General features: G+C 51.2%; 2 protein-coding genes and 1 non-coding gene across 4 annotated transcripts; 2 read left to right on the top strand and 1 right to left on the bottom strand.

The window, feature by feature from the left end:
• Positions 1 to 7,781: 7,781 nt before the first annotated feature.
• LOC129647531 (uncharacterized) lies at positions 7,782 to 12,805 on the bottom strand. 2 transcript variants are annotated; one of them, XM_055574605.1, is made up of 5 exons: positions 12,686 to 12,755; positions 12,511 to 12,588; positions 10,829 to 10,969; positions 9,785 to 9,888; positions 7,782 to 8,342 (listed from the first exon to the last, which is right to left on the bottom strand). In XM_055574605.1, exons 1-5 carry the CDS (start codon positions 12,735 to 12,737, stop codon positions 8,238 to 8,240), a joined length of 480 nt encoding a protein of 159 aa, XP_055430580.1. In that variant the 5' UTR covers positions 12,738 to 12,755; the 3' UTR covers positions 7,782 to 8,237. The 2 variants fall into 2 exon arrangements, with proteins under 2 accessions (XP_055430580.1, XP_055430581.1); XM_055574606.1 differs by lacking the exon at positions 12,511 to 12,588 and having other exon boundaries at positions 12,686 to 12,805.
• Positions 12,806 to 14,433: 1,628 nt separating this feature from the next.
• On the top strand, positions 14,434 to 15,766 carry SFTA2 (surfactant associated 2). The gene is made up of 3 exons (XM_055574604.1): positions 14,434 to 15,095; positions 15,321 to 15,409; positions 15,546 to 15,766. Exons 1-3 carry the CDS (start codon positions 15,035 to 15,037, stop codon positions 15,630 to 15,632), a joined length of 237 nt encoding a protein of 78 aa, XP_055430579.1. The 5' UTR covers positions 14,434 to 15,034; the 3' UTR covers positions 15,633 to 15,766.
• A 766-nt stretch (positions 15,767 to 16,532) lies between these two features.
• On the top strand, positions 16,533 to 16,638 carry LOC129648003 (U6 spliceosomal RNA). The gene has a single exon (XR_008712610.1). It is a non-coding gene; the product is annotated as a U6 spliceosomal RNA (small nuclear RNA).
• Positions 16,639 to 17,124: the final 486 nt, after the last annotated feature.

Genomic DNA, 17,124 nt, shown 5'->3' with positions numbered 1-17,124 from the left:
GAGTGGGAGGGAAGCCCAAGTCCCTTGATGGGATTCGAGGTTGTGGGGAGAGAGGAGGGCTGAACAATCAGGCCCTCACTTCACTGGCTGGAGTCATTCTCTGACTTTCTTGGCAACAATACTGATCATGCGTGTGTATGTGTGTGCTCAGTCACCCAATCGTGTCCAACTCTTTGTGACCCCATAGACTGTAGCTGGCCAGGTTCCTCTATCCTTGGGATTCTCCAGGCAAGAATACTAGAGTGAGTTACCATGCCCTCTTCCAGGGGATCTTCCTGACCCAGGATCGAACCAATGTCTCCTGTGGTTCCTACATTGGCAGGAGGGTTCTTTACCATTGAGGCACAAGGGAAACCCATGGCTATTGTTTATTGGGGCCCTTCTTGGGGCCAGGCACTCTGCCAGTTGCCTCATAGCCATTCTTTCTGGGTTGTCTTCTAAAAAGTAATTGACCTCCCAGCTCCCCACAAGGCATCTCAGAAACTATCAATGTCCCTGTTTTATAGCAAAGAAACTCGAGTTTCTTGGAGAAATGATGACTCGCACACAATGGTGACTTGGCCACAGCAATGGCCAACCTTTCTGGAACACTTACTGAGAGACAGGCAGGTCTTATGAAGGAGGACATGTATTAACCCATTTACTTTTCACAGCAACCTTTTGAGATTGAGAATTTATTATCCTTTCCTTTTTATAGATGAGGAAGCAAGGCTAAGAGAGGTTAAGCAATCTCCCCAAGGACACTCAGCAGATAAGAGGTTGAGCCAGAACTGAAACACATATTCTGGGCTCCCAGGCCCAGGCTTTTACTGGTGAAGACCACACTCAGTTCAGTTCAGTTCAGTCGCTCAGTCATGTCCAACTCTTTGCGACCTTATGGACTGCAGCATGCCAGGCCTCCCTGTCCATCTCCAACTCCTGCAATTTACTCAAACTCATGTTCATTGAGTTGGTGATATAGCCCATAAGTCAGCTCAGTCTCTTGGGGAAGAAAGAACATTGACATTGGTGGGACCCCTGAAGGATGCTGTTCACATACTTGTTCATTTAATCTTCACCATGAACTTGGGAGGCAAGTATATGATCTTATTATTTTACAGGTGAGAAAAGGGAGTTCAAAGAGGGTGAGTAATTGGCAAAGATAGGCTTTTCACTACACCCCAGATGCTTTTAAATGTGATAAGGGATGACTAAAATATCCATGGAGTGAAGAAATAGGCAGATGGGCAGTTCAGAACGGCCAATTCCACTGGCCTTAAGGAGTCAGAGGACAGGATGGAGTCCAGGCACTATCCCTCACTAGCTTTGCATCTTCACTCAGGCCACTTAAATGCTCTGACAGCTCAGGTCCTGAACAGTAAATAACGATGTCAACCTACCAGTTTAGTGTGAAGACTATAGGAAGTATGGAGCACTGAAGGTGCTGAAGTGTAGAAGACTCTTTGAAGTAGTAGTCTTTGAAACAATCTCAGACTTTCTTGTTTTTCTCTTGGTAGTAAGGGAAGCTGAGCCTGTGGCCTTGCCCTCCAGCCTTCTGCAGCCCCAGATGTCTCTTCTACCTGCCCTGGTTTCTACACCTCTGTGCCTACCTTGACCACACCTTCAAAATGGCAGCCCTCCACGTTCCTGAGCTGCTTCCTGTTTTATCAACAGAGCACTCATCACTTTCTAACATATAGTAAGTGCAGTTTACTTCCCCAGTGCCAGGGACTTTATGTGTTTTATTCATCCCTATGTCTCTAGTCTAGAACAATGTCTGGGCCATAGGAGGCACTTCATAAATATTTGTTGAATAGATAAATGAGGGAATTTTTTAAGACTGATGAAAACTTTTCAGAAGCCATGCTGATAGCTTTTCATTATGCATATTGAGTAAAAAAAAAAACATAATTGTGACCTCCGAAAGTTGGGAGACTAAGGTTTAACTTCTGCTGGGTTAAGTAATGGAGCCCTAAGATGAAAAGATGTGGAAAGAAGACCTCTCACTCACCAGTTTTGGGATATCGGTTATTTAACCACAGGAGCCACATAGTCAATAACTAGACCTAGACCACTAGATTTTAGAATCCCAGATCTACATCACATAGCTGTAGAACCATTGATTATAAAATCTGGAGCTGAAACTCAATGTAACCCATGGTCCTGAGTCTTGAGGAAAATCAGTGACTAAACCTCAGGGTTGAGATGACCATGTCTTCTGCCCAGTAGATCTACCATTGGTAGCAACTTGCTTTTCCTAGGAAGTTTTCACTATGAGATATTCATTTCACTGATTATAAAAATGATCTGAAGAGAACTGTTTTGGTCACTGAGCTATAGACAAAGAGGAAAACTTGGCTTTAGCACAAGACACTGGAGGTAGATACTCAGCCTGGATAAAAGAATTAAAACAAATCTTATAATATCAAAACTGTGCATACAGTTCCAAAGGTCTGTTATATCTGCTTCTTTCACTAGTTGGAAAAGAATATGGACATCCTACTAAGTAACTTGTGCCATGGGGTCTCTGTCATAACAGCCTCACCCAAAAGAGTATTTCTGATGTTTCTTGATGTCGCACCCCTCAAAAATGGCTTACTCCATTTGCTTGCTTGTTAAAGTGTCTATATAGTTTAAGCGCAACATGTGACCTAAAACACAGACATAGTAAAAAGATGAAAGAGAAATACACTCAAATATTTGACTGGGCAACTGGGGTTTATTAGAAGAGATTTTCTTTTCCTATTTTTCCCCATTTTCCAGTTTCTAGGATGAGAATATATTATTTTTGTAATAGAAATTAAATCAAATGACACTTACTGTAGGAAAATGTCTTTTTTAGATTCTCCCCAGGACCTCAGCCCCATCTGTGCTTTCTGCAGTGATGATTTAATCTAGATTCTGCACCTGTGGTTCTGTGGTTGTATGATGCAGACTCTGGGGTTCTAGGATCTAGTTATCTGCAGCTGAGTATTGATTGGTCCTGTGGGTAAATGACAGGGCGTACCCCAGAGCTATGGGCTAAAGGTCTTCATCCACTCCTCTTGACACTCTTCCCTCCCCACCCTGGCCTCACTCTCTGCTGGACACAGTCATGTCCCGGCCCTGACTCACACTCCACTTCCACCCTGACTCCCTCCCAATCTCACCCCAGCTTCAAGCCATCCCCACCCATCACCCCCTTGTTCCACTCTGCGGGATCCGAGCACCCAGGGGCCCTTCCTTCCCCACCATCTCCTTGGTCCCAGCCAGCCAAGCTCCAGCGTGGCCGTCTCCCAGACCAAAACCCACAGAGCTCGTGTCCTGCTCCAGAATTCAGATTTCAAGTGTGCCTTGCACCTGTCCTATGCCCTAGAGCAGGGGTCCCCAACCTCTGGGATCTAAAGCCTGATGATCTGAGGAGGAGCTGATGTAATAATAATAGAAATGAAGTGCATAATAAATATAATGAGCTTGAATCATCCCCAAACCATCCCCCCTCACCATCCGGTCTGTGGAAAAATTTTCTTCCACAAAACTGGTCCCTGGTGCCAAAGAAGTTGGGGACCACTGCCCTAGAGTAAATCTCCCTCAAAAGTGAATGTAAGAAAAAAAAAATAAGTGAATGTGTGCGGAGCTGATTCGAGACTCATTCCCTCCTGCCTCTGCAGTATCCTTTCCCTGGGCAGAAGCGTGACGGAGGGCTGGAGAGCGGCAGGTTGGACAGCAAGCCTAACGGGAAGCGGAAGAGAAGGTGGGTGAGACTGGGGTGGTGGCTCAGGGCGGCTCTGGTGCCTCTGAGGTCGGGTGGGGGGTGGGAGGGCAGGGAAGGGCCTCCAATCACAGCGCTGCTGAGACCTGGTGGAGACACAGAGATTCCTCGGCCCCTGCCCCTGCTGTCCACCATCAGCCCCGTCACCTGCCCCCAGCCCCTCCAGCCTCAACGTGACCCTGAGCTCAGGGAAGGAGAAACGTCACCTTCGGTCAAACACTATTGGAAGGAAAAGCTGCTGCCTTCCCTGCCCTAGAGTGTCCATACTCAGGCCTTTCTGGGCCCTGGTTTGGGATCATCAAGGCTATTACCGTGAATGACTCTATGCAATATGTAGAGAGTCCCTCTGAACCTGTTTCTGCCAATTGTCTACCTTGTAAAGACCCTCCTCTGAATTGCCCAGGCCCCTCCAAAGCCCCCTATGTTTGGGCATCTCCACTCCCCAGTTTCGGTCCCAGAACTCTCTCTTAATTAAGTGAACTGATTTTGCAATTTCACTTTACCTAGTGAGGTCTATTTGGCTTGTCAAACTTTTCTTTTTAATTTTTATTGGAATATAGTTGATTTACAATGTATTAGTTTCAGGTGTACAGCAAAGTGAATCAGATATATCTCCACTCTTCTATTTTAGATTCTTTTCCCATAACGGCCATCGTCACACTTTTCTATATTCACTTTCTTCCCAAAGCCTTGGGATATTTCCCAAATGTAAAATGGGAATAAAACCACACACCGTATTGAATTGTCATGAGGATTAAGTAATAAACATAGATGAAACGCCTAGAATAACATTTGGTGTGTAGTAACCAGTTGGCCAGGTGCATCCTCCCGTTTTACAGAAGCCCAGACTAAGCACCTGGGCCAGAGCTAGGGCTGGAAGGCAAGTCGGTGCAGAACAAGGAAAGAAATGCTCTTTATGCACCCTGAGGACAGTGGCGGGGGTGGCGTGGCAGGATCCCCGCTTGCCTCTGTGATGTTAGACAAGCATTTTGCCTCTCTGAGTCTCACTTTCCTCACTATAAAATGGGATATCATTAATCACCTCAGGGGATTGGAGGACATGAAACGAGATGAAGTACTTTGAGCATCCGTGAATTCCTTGCACAAAGCAGATGCTCAGGGAGTGTCAGATCCCCACTGCTGCCCGCCCAGGACTGCGAGCAGCCAGTGTCTTCATCCAGACGGGAAAAAGCCCCACTTTGGTGTCTGCAGCCTCGCAGGCCATGTTTTAGCAGAGCGAAGCAGAGCATAGGCTGTGTTTCATCTCCAATATGCCCCTCAGCTGGCAAATTTGAGCAGTGTACACCCTAGACAACTGCATGCAGCAGCTCGGAACCCACCCGTCTTCCCACCACATATTCACTTGCTGTTCATTTCTGCGATTGGTCAACCATAGGCATGCTAAGAAACAACTCCTCTCTGTTTTCTATGCCCCTGTGTGATGGTGACCCCTCGCTTCTGAGGGCATCTTACCTGCCTCCAGAGAGGTGAGAAGAAAAAGGAAGAAGCACTGGAGGCCAAAGACAGAACGGATGCAGTGGGCCGGCTGGGCCATGTCGGAGCTGGATGGCTGCTTGAGGCCGTAGGTTGGGGTCCCCTCAGCTTATATGGGCCCAGCTTTGACGTCACGGAGGCTGGGGCTCCTCAGGCTGAAATCTTAAACAAATGGAACCGCCCTGTCTTGCAGGGGTGCCCTGATAACAGGAGACCACAGCAGCTTCGTCATGTAGCAGGGAACGTGGGTGTCTACCCAAGGGGTGGGATCTGGGGGCAGGGAAAAGCAACTGGGAGGGACCAACTCCTGCCCCAGCCCCAGCAGAGGTTGGGGGGTTGGGTGGGTGGAGTCTGGGGTTCTGGGCTGGTGGGGAGCAGACAGTGGCTTCTAGAAACACTGAGATCTGGCTGGGGCGGGATGGGGAGGCGGACAGTTGGATGCCTGGGTTTTGGAAAGAGATTCAAATTCTGATTCTTCTTCAGCTGCACCCTCCGCTTTCCACTTCTCTTACGTCAGCCCAGCTCTCCACACCCCTTACTCACACACACCCCTTACTCATACACGTTCACTCTTTTTGCCCTGGGTGGAGCTGCCCGTGAGTATGAGGTGAAAGAGCAGAGACGGGGAAAGCCCTCCAGTGTCTGGCTTCTGCAAAGACAGGTGCTTCCAGGTGTCCAGAGATGACACACCAAGTGAGGACAGGTGGAGACGGAGACAAAGGCAGACATGGAACCCCAGGGACTGACGTATCCCTCAGCAGGGGTGGCGGCCGGTCCAGGCCACCCAGAGGCACTGAAGCCAGGGTCTTTGGCAGAAATCCTCAGCAGACAGGGGCCCTGCCTTCACTCCCAGCCCCCTCCTCTCCCACCTCAGCCCAGCCAACAGCAGGCCCGCCGCTGTCTCTGCCCGCAAGCCCCCATTCACCACTAAACAGGTCTCTTGTCTAGGACCTCCCTGGAGTCTCCCTCTCCCCTTGGTCCTGATTCCCTGCCTGAAGCAAACGTTAGCTCAGAGGTTGTCAAAGTCCATATACTGCGCTCCCAGGAGACAGTGCCTGGGGCTGGCGTAGCGGGAGGACAGGCTCTCTGGGATTCTAAGGAGAGAGGAAGCTGTGGGTCCGGGGGTCTTAAGTCACCGCCCCTATTGCTCACTTAATTTGTTCACAGTGGGTCTCCTCTACTGGGGAGTCAGCAGCCGGCGAGGTCTTTGCCATGATCGCCGCTGCAGCCCCAGCACCAGAGTGAGGGCCTGGCACACGGGACGCAGTCAATCGTGTTGACTCGGCTGAATGGAGTGGAAGCCAGGGCTGGCTCCTACCTCTAGGGGTGAGTGGAGCAGGCAGAGGGGGTGGAGAGGGCCAGACCTGGAGGGCAGGGTGCCAGGGCCCTGGGGCCACGGGGCTCATGGGAGGACTAGAGGGCTGGCATGATTGGTCCCTAAGACCTAGGCAGGGCTGGAATGGAAGGGAAGAGGAGAGGCCAGCTGCTCATTAACATGATTAGGCAAGTAATTAGGCTCCATGGAATCAGACCGAAGCCTGACTGCTCAGAACTGGGTAGGCTGCCTCCCAGGCAATGCGTCCTGTAGGGTGGGGAGACTGAGGCAGAGGTAGACCTCCTCTGCCTCTCTTCTGGACCCAGGAGGGACTGAAAATCCCCCTTTCCACTAATCTGGCCCCACCCCCACACTTTCCTCCAGGGACCCAGGTCTCTAGGAGAGTAGTTCTCAACAAGGAGAGGCAACTCTGTCCCCTGGGGACATTTTGCCATGTCTAGAGACAACCTTGTCCCACCTTGGAGGGGGTTGCTCCTGGCACCCAGCGGGTAGAGGCCAGAGGGGCTCCTGGCCATCCTGCAAGTCACAGGCCAGCCCCACAGCAAAGAACTCTCCAGCTCACATCAGTGGTGCTCAGGTTGAGACTCTCTGCCTTCACTGTGTAAATAAACATTCCCCATTCTTTTTTAGCCACAACGTCCCCCAGAGGACACAGGCATCAGAGGTGGAGGAACTTAGAGGTATGTGCAGGCTCTTGGTGTCAGAAGAGGTTGTTGTGTCTGAGCTGTAATAGTTAGGTTGTGTGTGCATGATGGCTCAGTCATGTCCGACTCTTTTGTGACCCTGTGGACTGCAACCCACCAGGCTCCTCTGTCTATGGGATTCTCCAGGCAAGAATACTGGAGTGGGTTGCCATTTCCTCCTCCAGGGGATATTCCTGACCCAGGGATCAAACCCATGTCTTTTGCATCTCCTGTGTTGGCAGGAGATTCTATACCACTGCACAACCTGGGCTGAGAGGGTCACAAAACAATCCTACCAGCTACTGATGTCTGAGCTGTTCTAGGTACAGAGAAATGTGCTGAGCACCTTACCTTGTTATAACCTATGAGGTTAGCAATGTCAGCCTCATTTTACAGCTTGAGAACAAACAAGCTTGGTTCAGGGAAGTGATTTAAATGCCCAAGGTCACACATCTGGTAAGAGGCAGAGACCAGACCTGGTCGGTGCCTGCCTGACGGCAAAGCACTTGGATAATTACACAGTGGCTGGGAGACCAGGGGAGCGCTACTGTTTTATTTAGCAAGAGTTGTGTCCACCACCCACCTGGAGTGGTCTAAGCAGGGGGCGTCACAGAGCAGGGTTCCTCACCTGTACTGGGGTGAGAGAATTGAAGGTCTCAAGAGGGTCAGGAGCCAGCCCAAGGGGGCTCCTTATAGAAAGGGGGACCCCCATCCTGTTCGCCAGGGGTCTCAAGCAAAGTGTCCTCAGCTAAGTTCTCTGATAGTTGGGGAAGAGAATGGGAACAGGAAGAAAGAGTGAGGAGAGGAGGTTCCCACTGCCCAGATCGGGATTCCATGAAGGCTGGAAGACCCCTGGAGACCATGGTGCCCTGGTCCTTCCTTCTACAGATGAGAAAACTGCATCAGAGTCTTGAGTGACTTGAGTGAGTCTGCTCAGGGAAGGAAGGAGGAAGGCCATCGGGAGAGGGGCATAGGCGATCCCGGTTGCGCCCCTTCACTTGATGGAGTAGCGCTGGCTGGTGGCCTCGTGTTGGCAGCCATAATGGGTCACAGAGCCACAACCACACCCCATATTCATCTCCTTCCGGAACTCGCAGGCCTATGAGATGAGGGATGGATCAGATCAGATCAGATCAGTCGCTCAGTCGTGTCCGACTCTTTGCGACCCCATGAATCTCAGCACGCCAGGCCTCCCTGTCCATCACCAACTCCCGGAGTTCACTGAGACTCACGTCCATCGAGTCAGTGATGCCATCCAGCCATCTTATCTGGGTATTGTTTTTGCTTTGGCTCTATCCCTTCTTTCTTTTTGGAGTTATTTCTCCACTGATCTTCAGTAGCATATTGGGCACCTACTGACCTGGGGAGTTTCTCTTTCAGTATCCTATCATTTTGCCTTTTCGTACTGTTCATGGGGTTCTCAAGGCAAGAATACTGAAGTGGTTTGCCATTCCCTTCTCCAGTGGACCACATTCTGTCAAATCTCTCCACCATGACCCGCTCATCTTGGGTTGCCCCACGGACATGGCTTAGTTTCATTGAGTTAGACAAGGCTGTGGTCCTAGTGTGATTATGATAGGAAGGGTTAACTAAGCTGCCCAGCCCTCAGCTCTCCCCATGGACTGCGGCCTCCCTCAACAACTCAGGTTCTCAGAGCTCCTCTTTCTGCAAAAACAGTAATGATAATGAACCAGACTAATTTTCTGAGCACTTACTATGTGCCAGGGCTTCCCTGGTGGCTCAGAGGTTAAGGCGTCTGCCTGCAATGTGGGAGACCTGGGTTCGATCCCTGGGTTGGGAAGATTCCCTGGAGAAGGAAATGGCAACCCACTCCAGTATTCTTGCCTGGAGAATCCCATAGATGGAGGAGCTTGGTGGGCTACAGTCCAGGGGGTCGCAAAGAGTTGGACACGACTGAGCGACTTCACTTCACTTACTATGTGCCAAGCACCTAAGCGGTTTACATGTGTAAGCTCATTTTACCCCCCAACAGCCCTTTGAACTGGATACTATCAATATCCTTCTCATTTTATCCAGGACTCAATTACCTCATCCGTAGAATAAGAGACAATAATATTGCTTGTATCACAGGGTTGCTGTGAGCTAAGATATGTACAATACCTGGCACAGAATAAGTGCTATTTAAGTGTCAGTTATTACTTAAATTGAGTAATACAGAACACAGAGAGGCTGAGTAACTTGCACAAGGTCACACAGCTGTAACGACAGAGCCAGGATTCAAAATCCAAGTTATAATGTAATTCCATAAAGTTGACTCTTCACTGCCTAGAGCTGAATGTAGTGCCTCCATGGGCTGGTCAGCCTGCAGCGTTCCCCTGCCTCTTTCAGTGGCCCCAACCCCACATCCCTGCCCAATCGATGTTTCCTCTCAGCCGCCCAGACTGCGGTCCCTTTCCCCCCTCCTCCCTCCCTAAGTGTGGTAAGCTGTCATTTTCCCCTGAAGCCCCTGTCCTTCTGGGGCACCAGGGCCGGCCCCACTGGCCTCAGAGACCCACACATTTGGACCACAGCTTCACTCACCTTTTTGATACCATACAGTAGACTGACAATTGCTGCCACCAAAGAGAGAGTGATCAACACGATGGCCCAGTCGGGGACAGAGCCCTTCTCTTGTGGCTTCGGGCCTGAGGACCAGAGAGGGGCTGTGACCGAGGCAGGTGGGACCTCAACCCCCCGACTCCCCGCTGCCCTCTGTAACTTTGCATCTTTCCTTCTGTGACTCAGATGTCTACGTGACTCTGAGACCACGTTGCTCGGTGTCTTGTCATCTTGGGAATAGAATTTCAGTGGACGGGGTTTCAAAGGGCTTCACTCCAAACCGCACTCACTTCTTCCCTAACACCTGTGGACGCGTCTGTCCGTCTCTGAAGTCCTCACTCACATCCACGCCTCTCCGTCTTTCTGAACCGTCCTCCATATCCCAGGCTGTTGTTGGGCCTCTCTCATCTGCCATGCCTCTGCACTCTGACAGCCCCGCCCCACCTGTAGGTCCCTCATCTTATTCAGAGGCTGCCCCCTCCGCCCTCCTCACCACCCCACCCTGACTCTGATCTTTAAGGGGAGTCAGAGCCAGTCCTCTTGTTTTCCCTTCGCTCGTTTCCTGCCCTCAGACTGCCTGGTGGGGAGATTTGGATTGAACGGGAGGGAAGAAGGAGACAGAAGGAGGAGGACAGGATCTCGGGAGGGGATACTTGTTGCCCTGCAAAGACAGGTTGGGCCACAAGGAATATAGTCGAAAACCTTTTGGGGAAGCAATCAGGTAACAGCCATCCAGCTTCTGGTGTGACCAGAGGCTTGAGGGTACTGAAACCCTTTGAAGAACTGGAGATATTCTTAGGTGTACTCAAAACACAGTAGAAAGCAGGCCTTAAGCCTGTCCCTACAATGGCAACCCACTGCAGTATTCTTGCCTGGAGAATTCCACAGACAGAGGAGCCTGGTACAGTCTATGGGGTCGCAGAGTCAGACACAACTGAATGATGAACACTTTCACACTTTCACACTTCTCTCCAGGAGCTGGGGTGCCTGCCGGTCAGTGACCCAATGCAAACAAGAGCGCCTTACTGGTTGGGACGCTGAGCCCAGAGGAGGCGGTGGCCGCTCCAGCTGTGGTGTCTGCGGAACCGCCTGAGACAGCCCCACCTGCTGTGGAAGTCCCAGGCACGGGTAAAGCAGTTCCAAGGGCTGTTGTTGGGGAGACAGATCCTAGAAGGGCAGAGGGGAAAACAGGTGGATATCTGAGCGAGAACAGAAGCAGAAATTCCATCCAGTGCCCTCTCAGTTGAAATCCTGGCAAGTGTTTGGTAAATGAAAATAAAAGGACTGAGAAAAGCTAAGACAGTCTTAAAAACAGAAGTGGAAGGCTTATACTGCCAGACCCTTAGACTGGATGCAAAGCTGCAGACATTAAGGACTGTGGCCCTGGAGTAAAAACAGACAGAAGAGCCCAGAAATAGCCTTGGTCACTTTACTTTCAATAAAGGGACTCACACATTTCAATGGTGGGGAGAGAGGAAGAGTCTTTGAAATGAGTGGTTCCAGGGCAACTGGTTATCTGTAAGAGGAGAAAAGGGATCTTGACCTCTCCCTTACTCCATACACAGAAATTAATCTGAGATGTGTCATAGGCTTAAATTTGAAAGCTAAGATTCTTAGATTCAAAGATTCTAAATTTGAAAGTAAAGCTTCTGGAAGAACGCATCAGAGAATATTTTCATGACCTTGAAGTAGGCAAAAAAAAAATGTCTTAGGCAGGATATAAAAACACTAACTACAAGAGAAAAAGTTGATAAGTTGAAAAGCAGAAGGAGGGCCTTTGTATAGCCACCAAAGCCAGGACTGCTTCAGTGAGGCTCTGAGAGCTAACGATTTATTCATGGCTGAGCACAGGAAGCCCCCACCCAGAGCTGCAGGCAAAGCCAAAGCGCTCTTCAGAGATGGACTGTCCCCTGAAGTGTCACCTGGCAACGCTGATGCTGCTCCTGATGGGCTGCCAGAAATGGTTGGACTTAAAGTCTGAGGATTACTGGGCAAAGCCCCAGGTGTTGAAGAAACTGTAGAGAAACTCACAGAGACAGTGGGGAGACCAGCAGAGATATCCCCAGAGACAGTGGGGAGACCAGCAGAGACAGTGGGGAGACCTGCAGAGACATCCCCAGAGACAGTGGGGAGACCTGCAGAGACAGTAGGGAGACCAGCAGAGACAGTAGGGAGACCTGCAGAGATATCCCCAGAGACAGTGGGGAGACCAGCAGAGACATCCCCAGAGACAGTGGGGAGACCAGCAGAGACATCCCCAGAGACAGTGGGGAGACCAGCAGAGACATCCCCAGAGACAGTGGGGAGACCAGCAGAGACAGTAGGGAGACCTGCAGAGACATCCCCAGAGACAGTGGGGAGACCAGCAGAGACAGTAGGGAGACCTGCAGAGATAGTAGGGAGACCTGCAGAGATAGTAGGGAGACCAGCAGAGACATCCCCAGAGACAATGGGGAGACCAGCAGAGACATCCCCAGAGACAGTGGGGAGACCTGCAGAGACAGTAGGGAGATGAGCAGAGACAGTGGGGAGACCTGCAGAGACATCCCCAGAGACAGTGGGGAGACCAGCAGAGACATCCCCAGAGACAGTGGGGAGACCAGCAGAGACAGTGGGGAGACCTGCAGAGATAGTAGGAAGACCAGCAGAGACATCCCCAGAGACAGTGGGGAGGCCAGCAGAGACATCCCCAGAGATGGTGGGGAGACCTGCATCGATGGTGGGGAGACCAGCAGAGACGGTAGGGAGACCTCCAGAGTTAGCTGTCCCCAATGGGATCAGCTGAGCTGTTGGCAGAAGAAAAATGAGAAGATGGAGTTAGAAGAGCTGGCCCTCTCCCTGGACCTCGAGTCCACATTTTGCCCGTAAACCGCCCGTGCTCACCGTAGCCAGCGAAGGCCTGCAGGCCCAGGAGCAGCACCCGTGCAGCAGCCATGGTGCCCGCTGAGATGCACTTCCAGGACCGTCTCCCTGGCTCTTTAAAGGCTTTAAGGCCCTATTAGGAGCCTCAGGAGAGCCAGGTGTGCCAGGGCCTCCATCAACTCCGGGATCTTCATTCCCAGGGAGAGGCCACCCAGCTGTCCCCAGGGGATTAACCTATCCCAGCTTGGTTCCAGGAAGCACTGGGCGAGGGGGAGAGTGAGTAAGAGCCTGAGGATTCTCCTTCCAGGCTCTCAGGCTCTTTCTGGGTTTGGGATCTAACCCCCAGGTCAGAGTCAGTCCCCATTCTCGACCTTCTCTGAAGGGGAGAGACCCAGGTCTCCTATCCCAAGGTCCTTGTATGCCTAGAAATATGACCATGGCGGGGTGAGGTGTATGCGTCCCTTGGGGATGCAGCGGGTGGAGAATGACTGACACAGCCTGGGGACCTCATCTGATTCTCAGGAGAGACCACGGCAGGGCAGGAGGGTGAACACCTGAACTATCCCTCCTTCACAGTGGCTGCAGCCCACAGAACTTTCCATTCCTTTGGCGGAGAAGGGGTAATGAGAGGAGAGGGGCACCAGGCAAGACAATCATCTGTTCAGGGGCAGTGGGATGAGCAAGTTCAGAACCCAGCTCTGAATCCACTGCGCTGGAATCTACCACTTCCAAGCTGTGCACTCTCGGGTGAGTCGTGTGACCTATCAAAGTCTTCACCCCTAAAACTGGGGTAAGGCAGTATCTACTTCAGAGGGCCATAATAAGGATGAAAGGAAATAATGTTTCTAAGGTGCCCAGCACACAGCAGCCTCAGCTATGATGACATGAAAAGACGAGCGCCCGCTGGGAAAGACAGAGGCACGCTCCCACTCTCCTCTTAGGAGGACTCAGATCCCCCAAAGCGCCTCTCTGAGTTCCCGCTTCCTCCCCTCTGCTCCTGCCTCCTATGTCTGCTGAGCCTTTTGTCCATGAATTCCTCCCACTCTGGGCTTCCGGCTGTCCAGTATACGTCTGAGAGCCCCTGGGTTGCTCGTTATTTACATTTATGGTATAGACAGTGTCTCTATAGACAGTATTTATGGTATAGACAGTCTCTGTCCATCTTAGTGGTCCTGCTTTTGGCTTTTCTCCCTGACTCTGCCCTGTACCCTCTCTGTCTCCATCCGTCTACTCAGGGGCCCACTGGTGTGGGGGGAAAGGGAGAGAAGACGCATAGGGAGGCAACTAAGATGATAAAACGGCATGTGACCTTGTGTATTCTAGAGGGTTTACACGACTAGTTTGTCAATCCGTTGAGCTTATCCCTGTGTCTGGCATCATGACAGCCTGGTCTATCTCTAATCTCTCTGCTACTGACTTACTATGTGACCTTAATAAGTCATTTACCCTCTCTGAGCCCTAGTTTCCTATTTTTTAAAGAAAGAGGGTAGGGACTTCCCTGGTGGTCCAGAGGCTAAGACCGCACTCCCAATGCAGGGGGCCTGGGGTTTGATCCCTAGTCAGGGAACTAGATCCCATATGCCACAACTAAGACCCGGTGCAGTCAAATAAAATAAATAAGAAAGAAAGAAGGTAAACTAGACAGATTTCCAAATTCCCTCTCCATCCTGTCCTTGCGTTTGCCATTCTGAGAGATTTGGGAAAGGGCTTTGGCTGGGAGGATGAAGGGATTTCTTTTACGTGAGCGCTCAAGGCAGGACGTGATGGGGATATTTGATGAAACTGCATCTCCGCCCAAGTTGCTAGGATATGTTAGAGAGACTAAAACAAAATATTCAAAGATGAAAGTTCCCCCCACCCAGAAAGTCATTGCGGCTGAGGGAGCAGGACACGGGTTTGGGGAGAACTCGGTGTAATCTACCCCTCCCTTTTGGGCCCACATTCCTGAGCCCTTGGTTGGCATGGCTGATAGAAATTAATCACAGTTAATAATTAATCCCTAAAGAGCAATGAGAGGCCCAGGCATGGGTGGGGCCCAGACACCAGCACGAAGGGACGCCTCCCCAGCTTCCCTCCCTGGGGCACCAACTCCCTCTCAAGCTTTGAGACGTCGGGGAGAAGTGGGACACGGGATTGAGGAAAGGGGACCACCCTCCCTTTCCCCAACAGCCCAGTGAATGGCCCTCTCCTGGGTCCTCAGAGCCTTATTGAGAGAACTGGAAAATCCAGTTGCCCAGCCGCCCTCCCATCACCCCACACACACCATTGCTCAGGACTGAGTCGGGAGCAGGAACGCAGGCCGGTGAGGAGAGGCCAGCGGGTCTTCAGACATCTCTTCCAGCATCTGAGAAGTGAGGGGGTAGAGTCGTGATGAGGGCTGGGCTGCCCCTCGTCCTCCTCCTGACCCTTGTCGGCAGCTCACAGGGGGCAGGTGAGTCTGGAGGGCTACACACCTGACCCCCAAGACGAGAAGTGGGTGAGAGAGACATGGAAGCACCCTAGTCCTGAGGTCCTGAAGGCTCAGGGCTGAAATGCAGCAAGAGGGTCTGGAAGGGACAAAAGACCTCGGGTTGGGGTGGGGCAGGAGGGGTGCCTGCACCCCTGAGGGAGCCTGTTCCTGGCAGCTGGGTCCTCAGCTGTGCATCTGAATCCCTAGGGCCAGGAATGACTTTGAAACTAAAGTTGAAGAACTCCCTTCTGGCAAATTCTTCCTACAATTCCAGCTTACTGGACTTTCTCCAGAAGGTAGTCCTTTGGGAGGGAAACAGAGGGGGCTGTGTGAACTTGGAGTGCGTTTCTGCGTCGGTCTGGGTGGCTGGCCCCTCCAGGTGTGAGTGAGAGCCATCTTACACCTCACCCTCTGGCCCTTTGTCTCCCTCAGTTCTGCCTCCTCCTCCACCTCCCCTTGGGGACCAACGTCACCCTGCATCAAGCAGGGTCCTCACAGCACGTCACCTGCAGAGTCTGAGAGCAGTCGAAGCCTGTGCCCTTCTTGGCTGGGGCATCCGGTCCCTGGAGAGCAGGCACCATGCCCCGACCCTGTCTTCCAACAGGCCCTCACCCTGCTCAGTGGCAGTAAATATGCTGAATTCAGTGACCTGACTTTGTGGGTTCATGAGCGAAGGGGATGGCAGGAAAAGGGAACTGGATACTCAAGTCTGACTCTCCCTTGTTAAGCAGAGGGTTTCCCCAGTGGATGTGCTCTCTCCTAACACCATGCCAAAGGCCTACTTGGGGACACACACACACACGCACTTCAAGTTGAGTTCCTCAGAGCACCTGGGAATAAAGGAAAGGAACATTTACTGAATTCCTGCTTTGTTCCAGGCAGGAGGCTTTCCCGTGTCAACGCCTGCAGCAAGCTCCCACGTAGCATAATAGATCTCATTATCCCATTTTACAGATGAGGAAATCGAGGCTTAAGAGGGTTAAGTCACTTGAGGTCCATTAGCAATGGAGACGTCTGACACCAGACAAATGCCTTGGCTTAAGCAAGATTTTCATTTCCTCTCCCTTTGCTTTTGCTTTGGGGTTGGGGGCTCAGGAACCTCAGGCAGGGATGTGGGCGGAACACGCCCAGGGATCCACACAGGTCAGTCAGGGTAGCACGTGGGGTGGGGGACTGTTGATGTGAGAGATGAGGGATTCAGCTTGTGAGAGGATGGCCAGCCTGGCAGAACAGGCGGGGAAACAGCATGGGTGCCTATGGGAATGCGTAATCCCACAGGCCCACGCTTATGTCCTAGATGACTTTCTTATTCTCCCAGAACTTTTTTTTTTCCTGCTCTGGGTATTAGTTGAGGCATGTGGGATCTAGTTCCCTGGGCAGGGATCAAACCCAGGCCCCAGATTAGAAGCTCGAAGTCTGGTGCTTGCTTCAGCAGCACATATACTAAAATTGGAATGATGCAGAGAAGATTAGCATGGCCCCGTGCAAGGATGACATGCAAATTCGTGACATGTTCCTTATTTTTAATTCATGTTGAGGTTTGACAGAAAACAACAAAATTCTATAAAGCAATTATTCTTCAATAAAAAAAGATTTTAAGAGCCATTAAAAAAAAAGAAGCTCAAAGTCTGTTAAGACTGGACCACCAGGGAAATCCCAGTCTCCATTGCTTTACCAGCAAAATGAGGATAATGGTATTACCTGCTTCCTTGGATTGTCCTGAGGATTCCATGGATAAGCTACTGAGGACACTTGCCATGGTACCTGTCAGATAAGTGGGTCTGGGTGGTAGGAACTTTTATTAGCGTGGAAACCTGGCCCCAGTATAAAAGTCTTATTCCCTAGGGCTCTTCCTTCTCCTGCTTTTTTTTTTTTTTTGGCTGCACGACATGCAGGAGCCCAGTTCGCAGATCAGGGATCGAATCTGGTCCCCTTGCAGTGGAAACAGAGTCCCAACCACTGGACCACCAGGGAAGTCCCACCTCCTGCTGTTCTTAAGGCAGGCACTCAT

The sequence above is a fragment of the Bubalus kerabau genome, chromosome 3 (assembly GCF_029407905.1).
Source record: "Bubalus kerabau isolate K-KA32 ecotype Philippines breed swamp buffalo chromosome 3, PCC_UOA_SB_1v2, whole genome shotgun sequence".
Taxonomy (NCBI): Eukaryota; Metazoa; Chordata; class Mammalia; order Artiodactyla; family Bovidae; genus Bubalus; species Bubalus kerabau.
This window is presented reverse-complemented; position numbering and strand designations above follow the sequence as displayed.

Coding starts and splice junctions, on each gene's coding strand:
- LOC129647531 (XM_055574605.1), bottom strand. CDS start 12,737: ATGGCTGCTGCACGGGTGCTGCTCCTGGGCCTGCAGGCCTTCGCTGGC. Junction 10,970..12,510: donor TCTCCCCACCATCGATGCAG/GTCTCCCCACCA, acceptor CTGCCCTTCTAG/GATCTGTCTCCCCAACAACA. Junction 8,343..9,784: donor TACTGTATGGTATCAAAAAG/GTGAGTGAAGCT, acceptor CTCATCTCATAG/GCCTGCGAGTTCCGGAAGGA.
- SFTA2 (XM_055574604.1), top strand. CDS start 15,035: ATGAGGGCTGGGCTGCCCCTCGTCCTCCTCCTGACCCTTGTCGGCAGC. Junction 15,096..15,320: donor CGGCAGCTCACAGGGGGCAG/GTGAGTCTGGAG, acceptor CTGAATCCCTAG/GGCCAGGAATGACTTTGAAA. Junction 15,410..15,545: donor TACTGGACTTTCTCCAGAAG/GTAGTCCTTTGG, acceptor TGTCTCCCTCAG/TTCTGCCTCCTCCTCCACCT.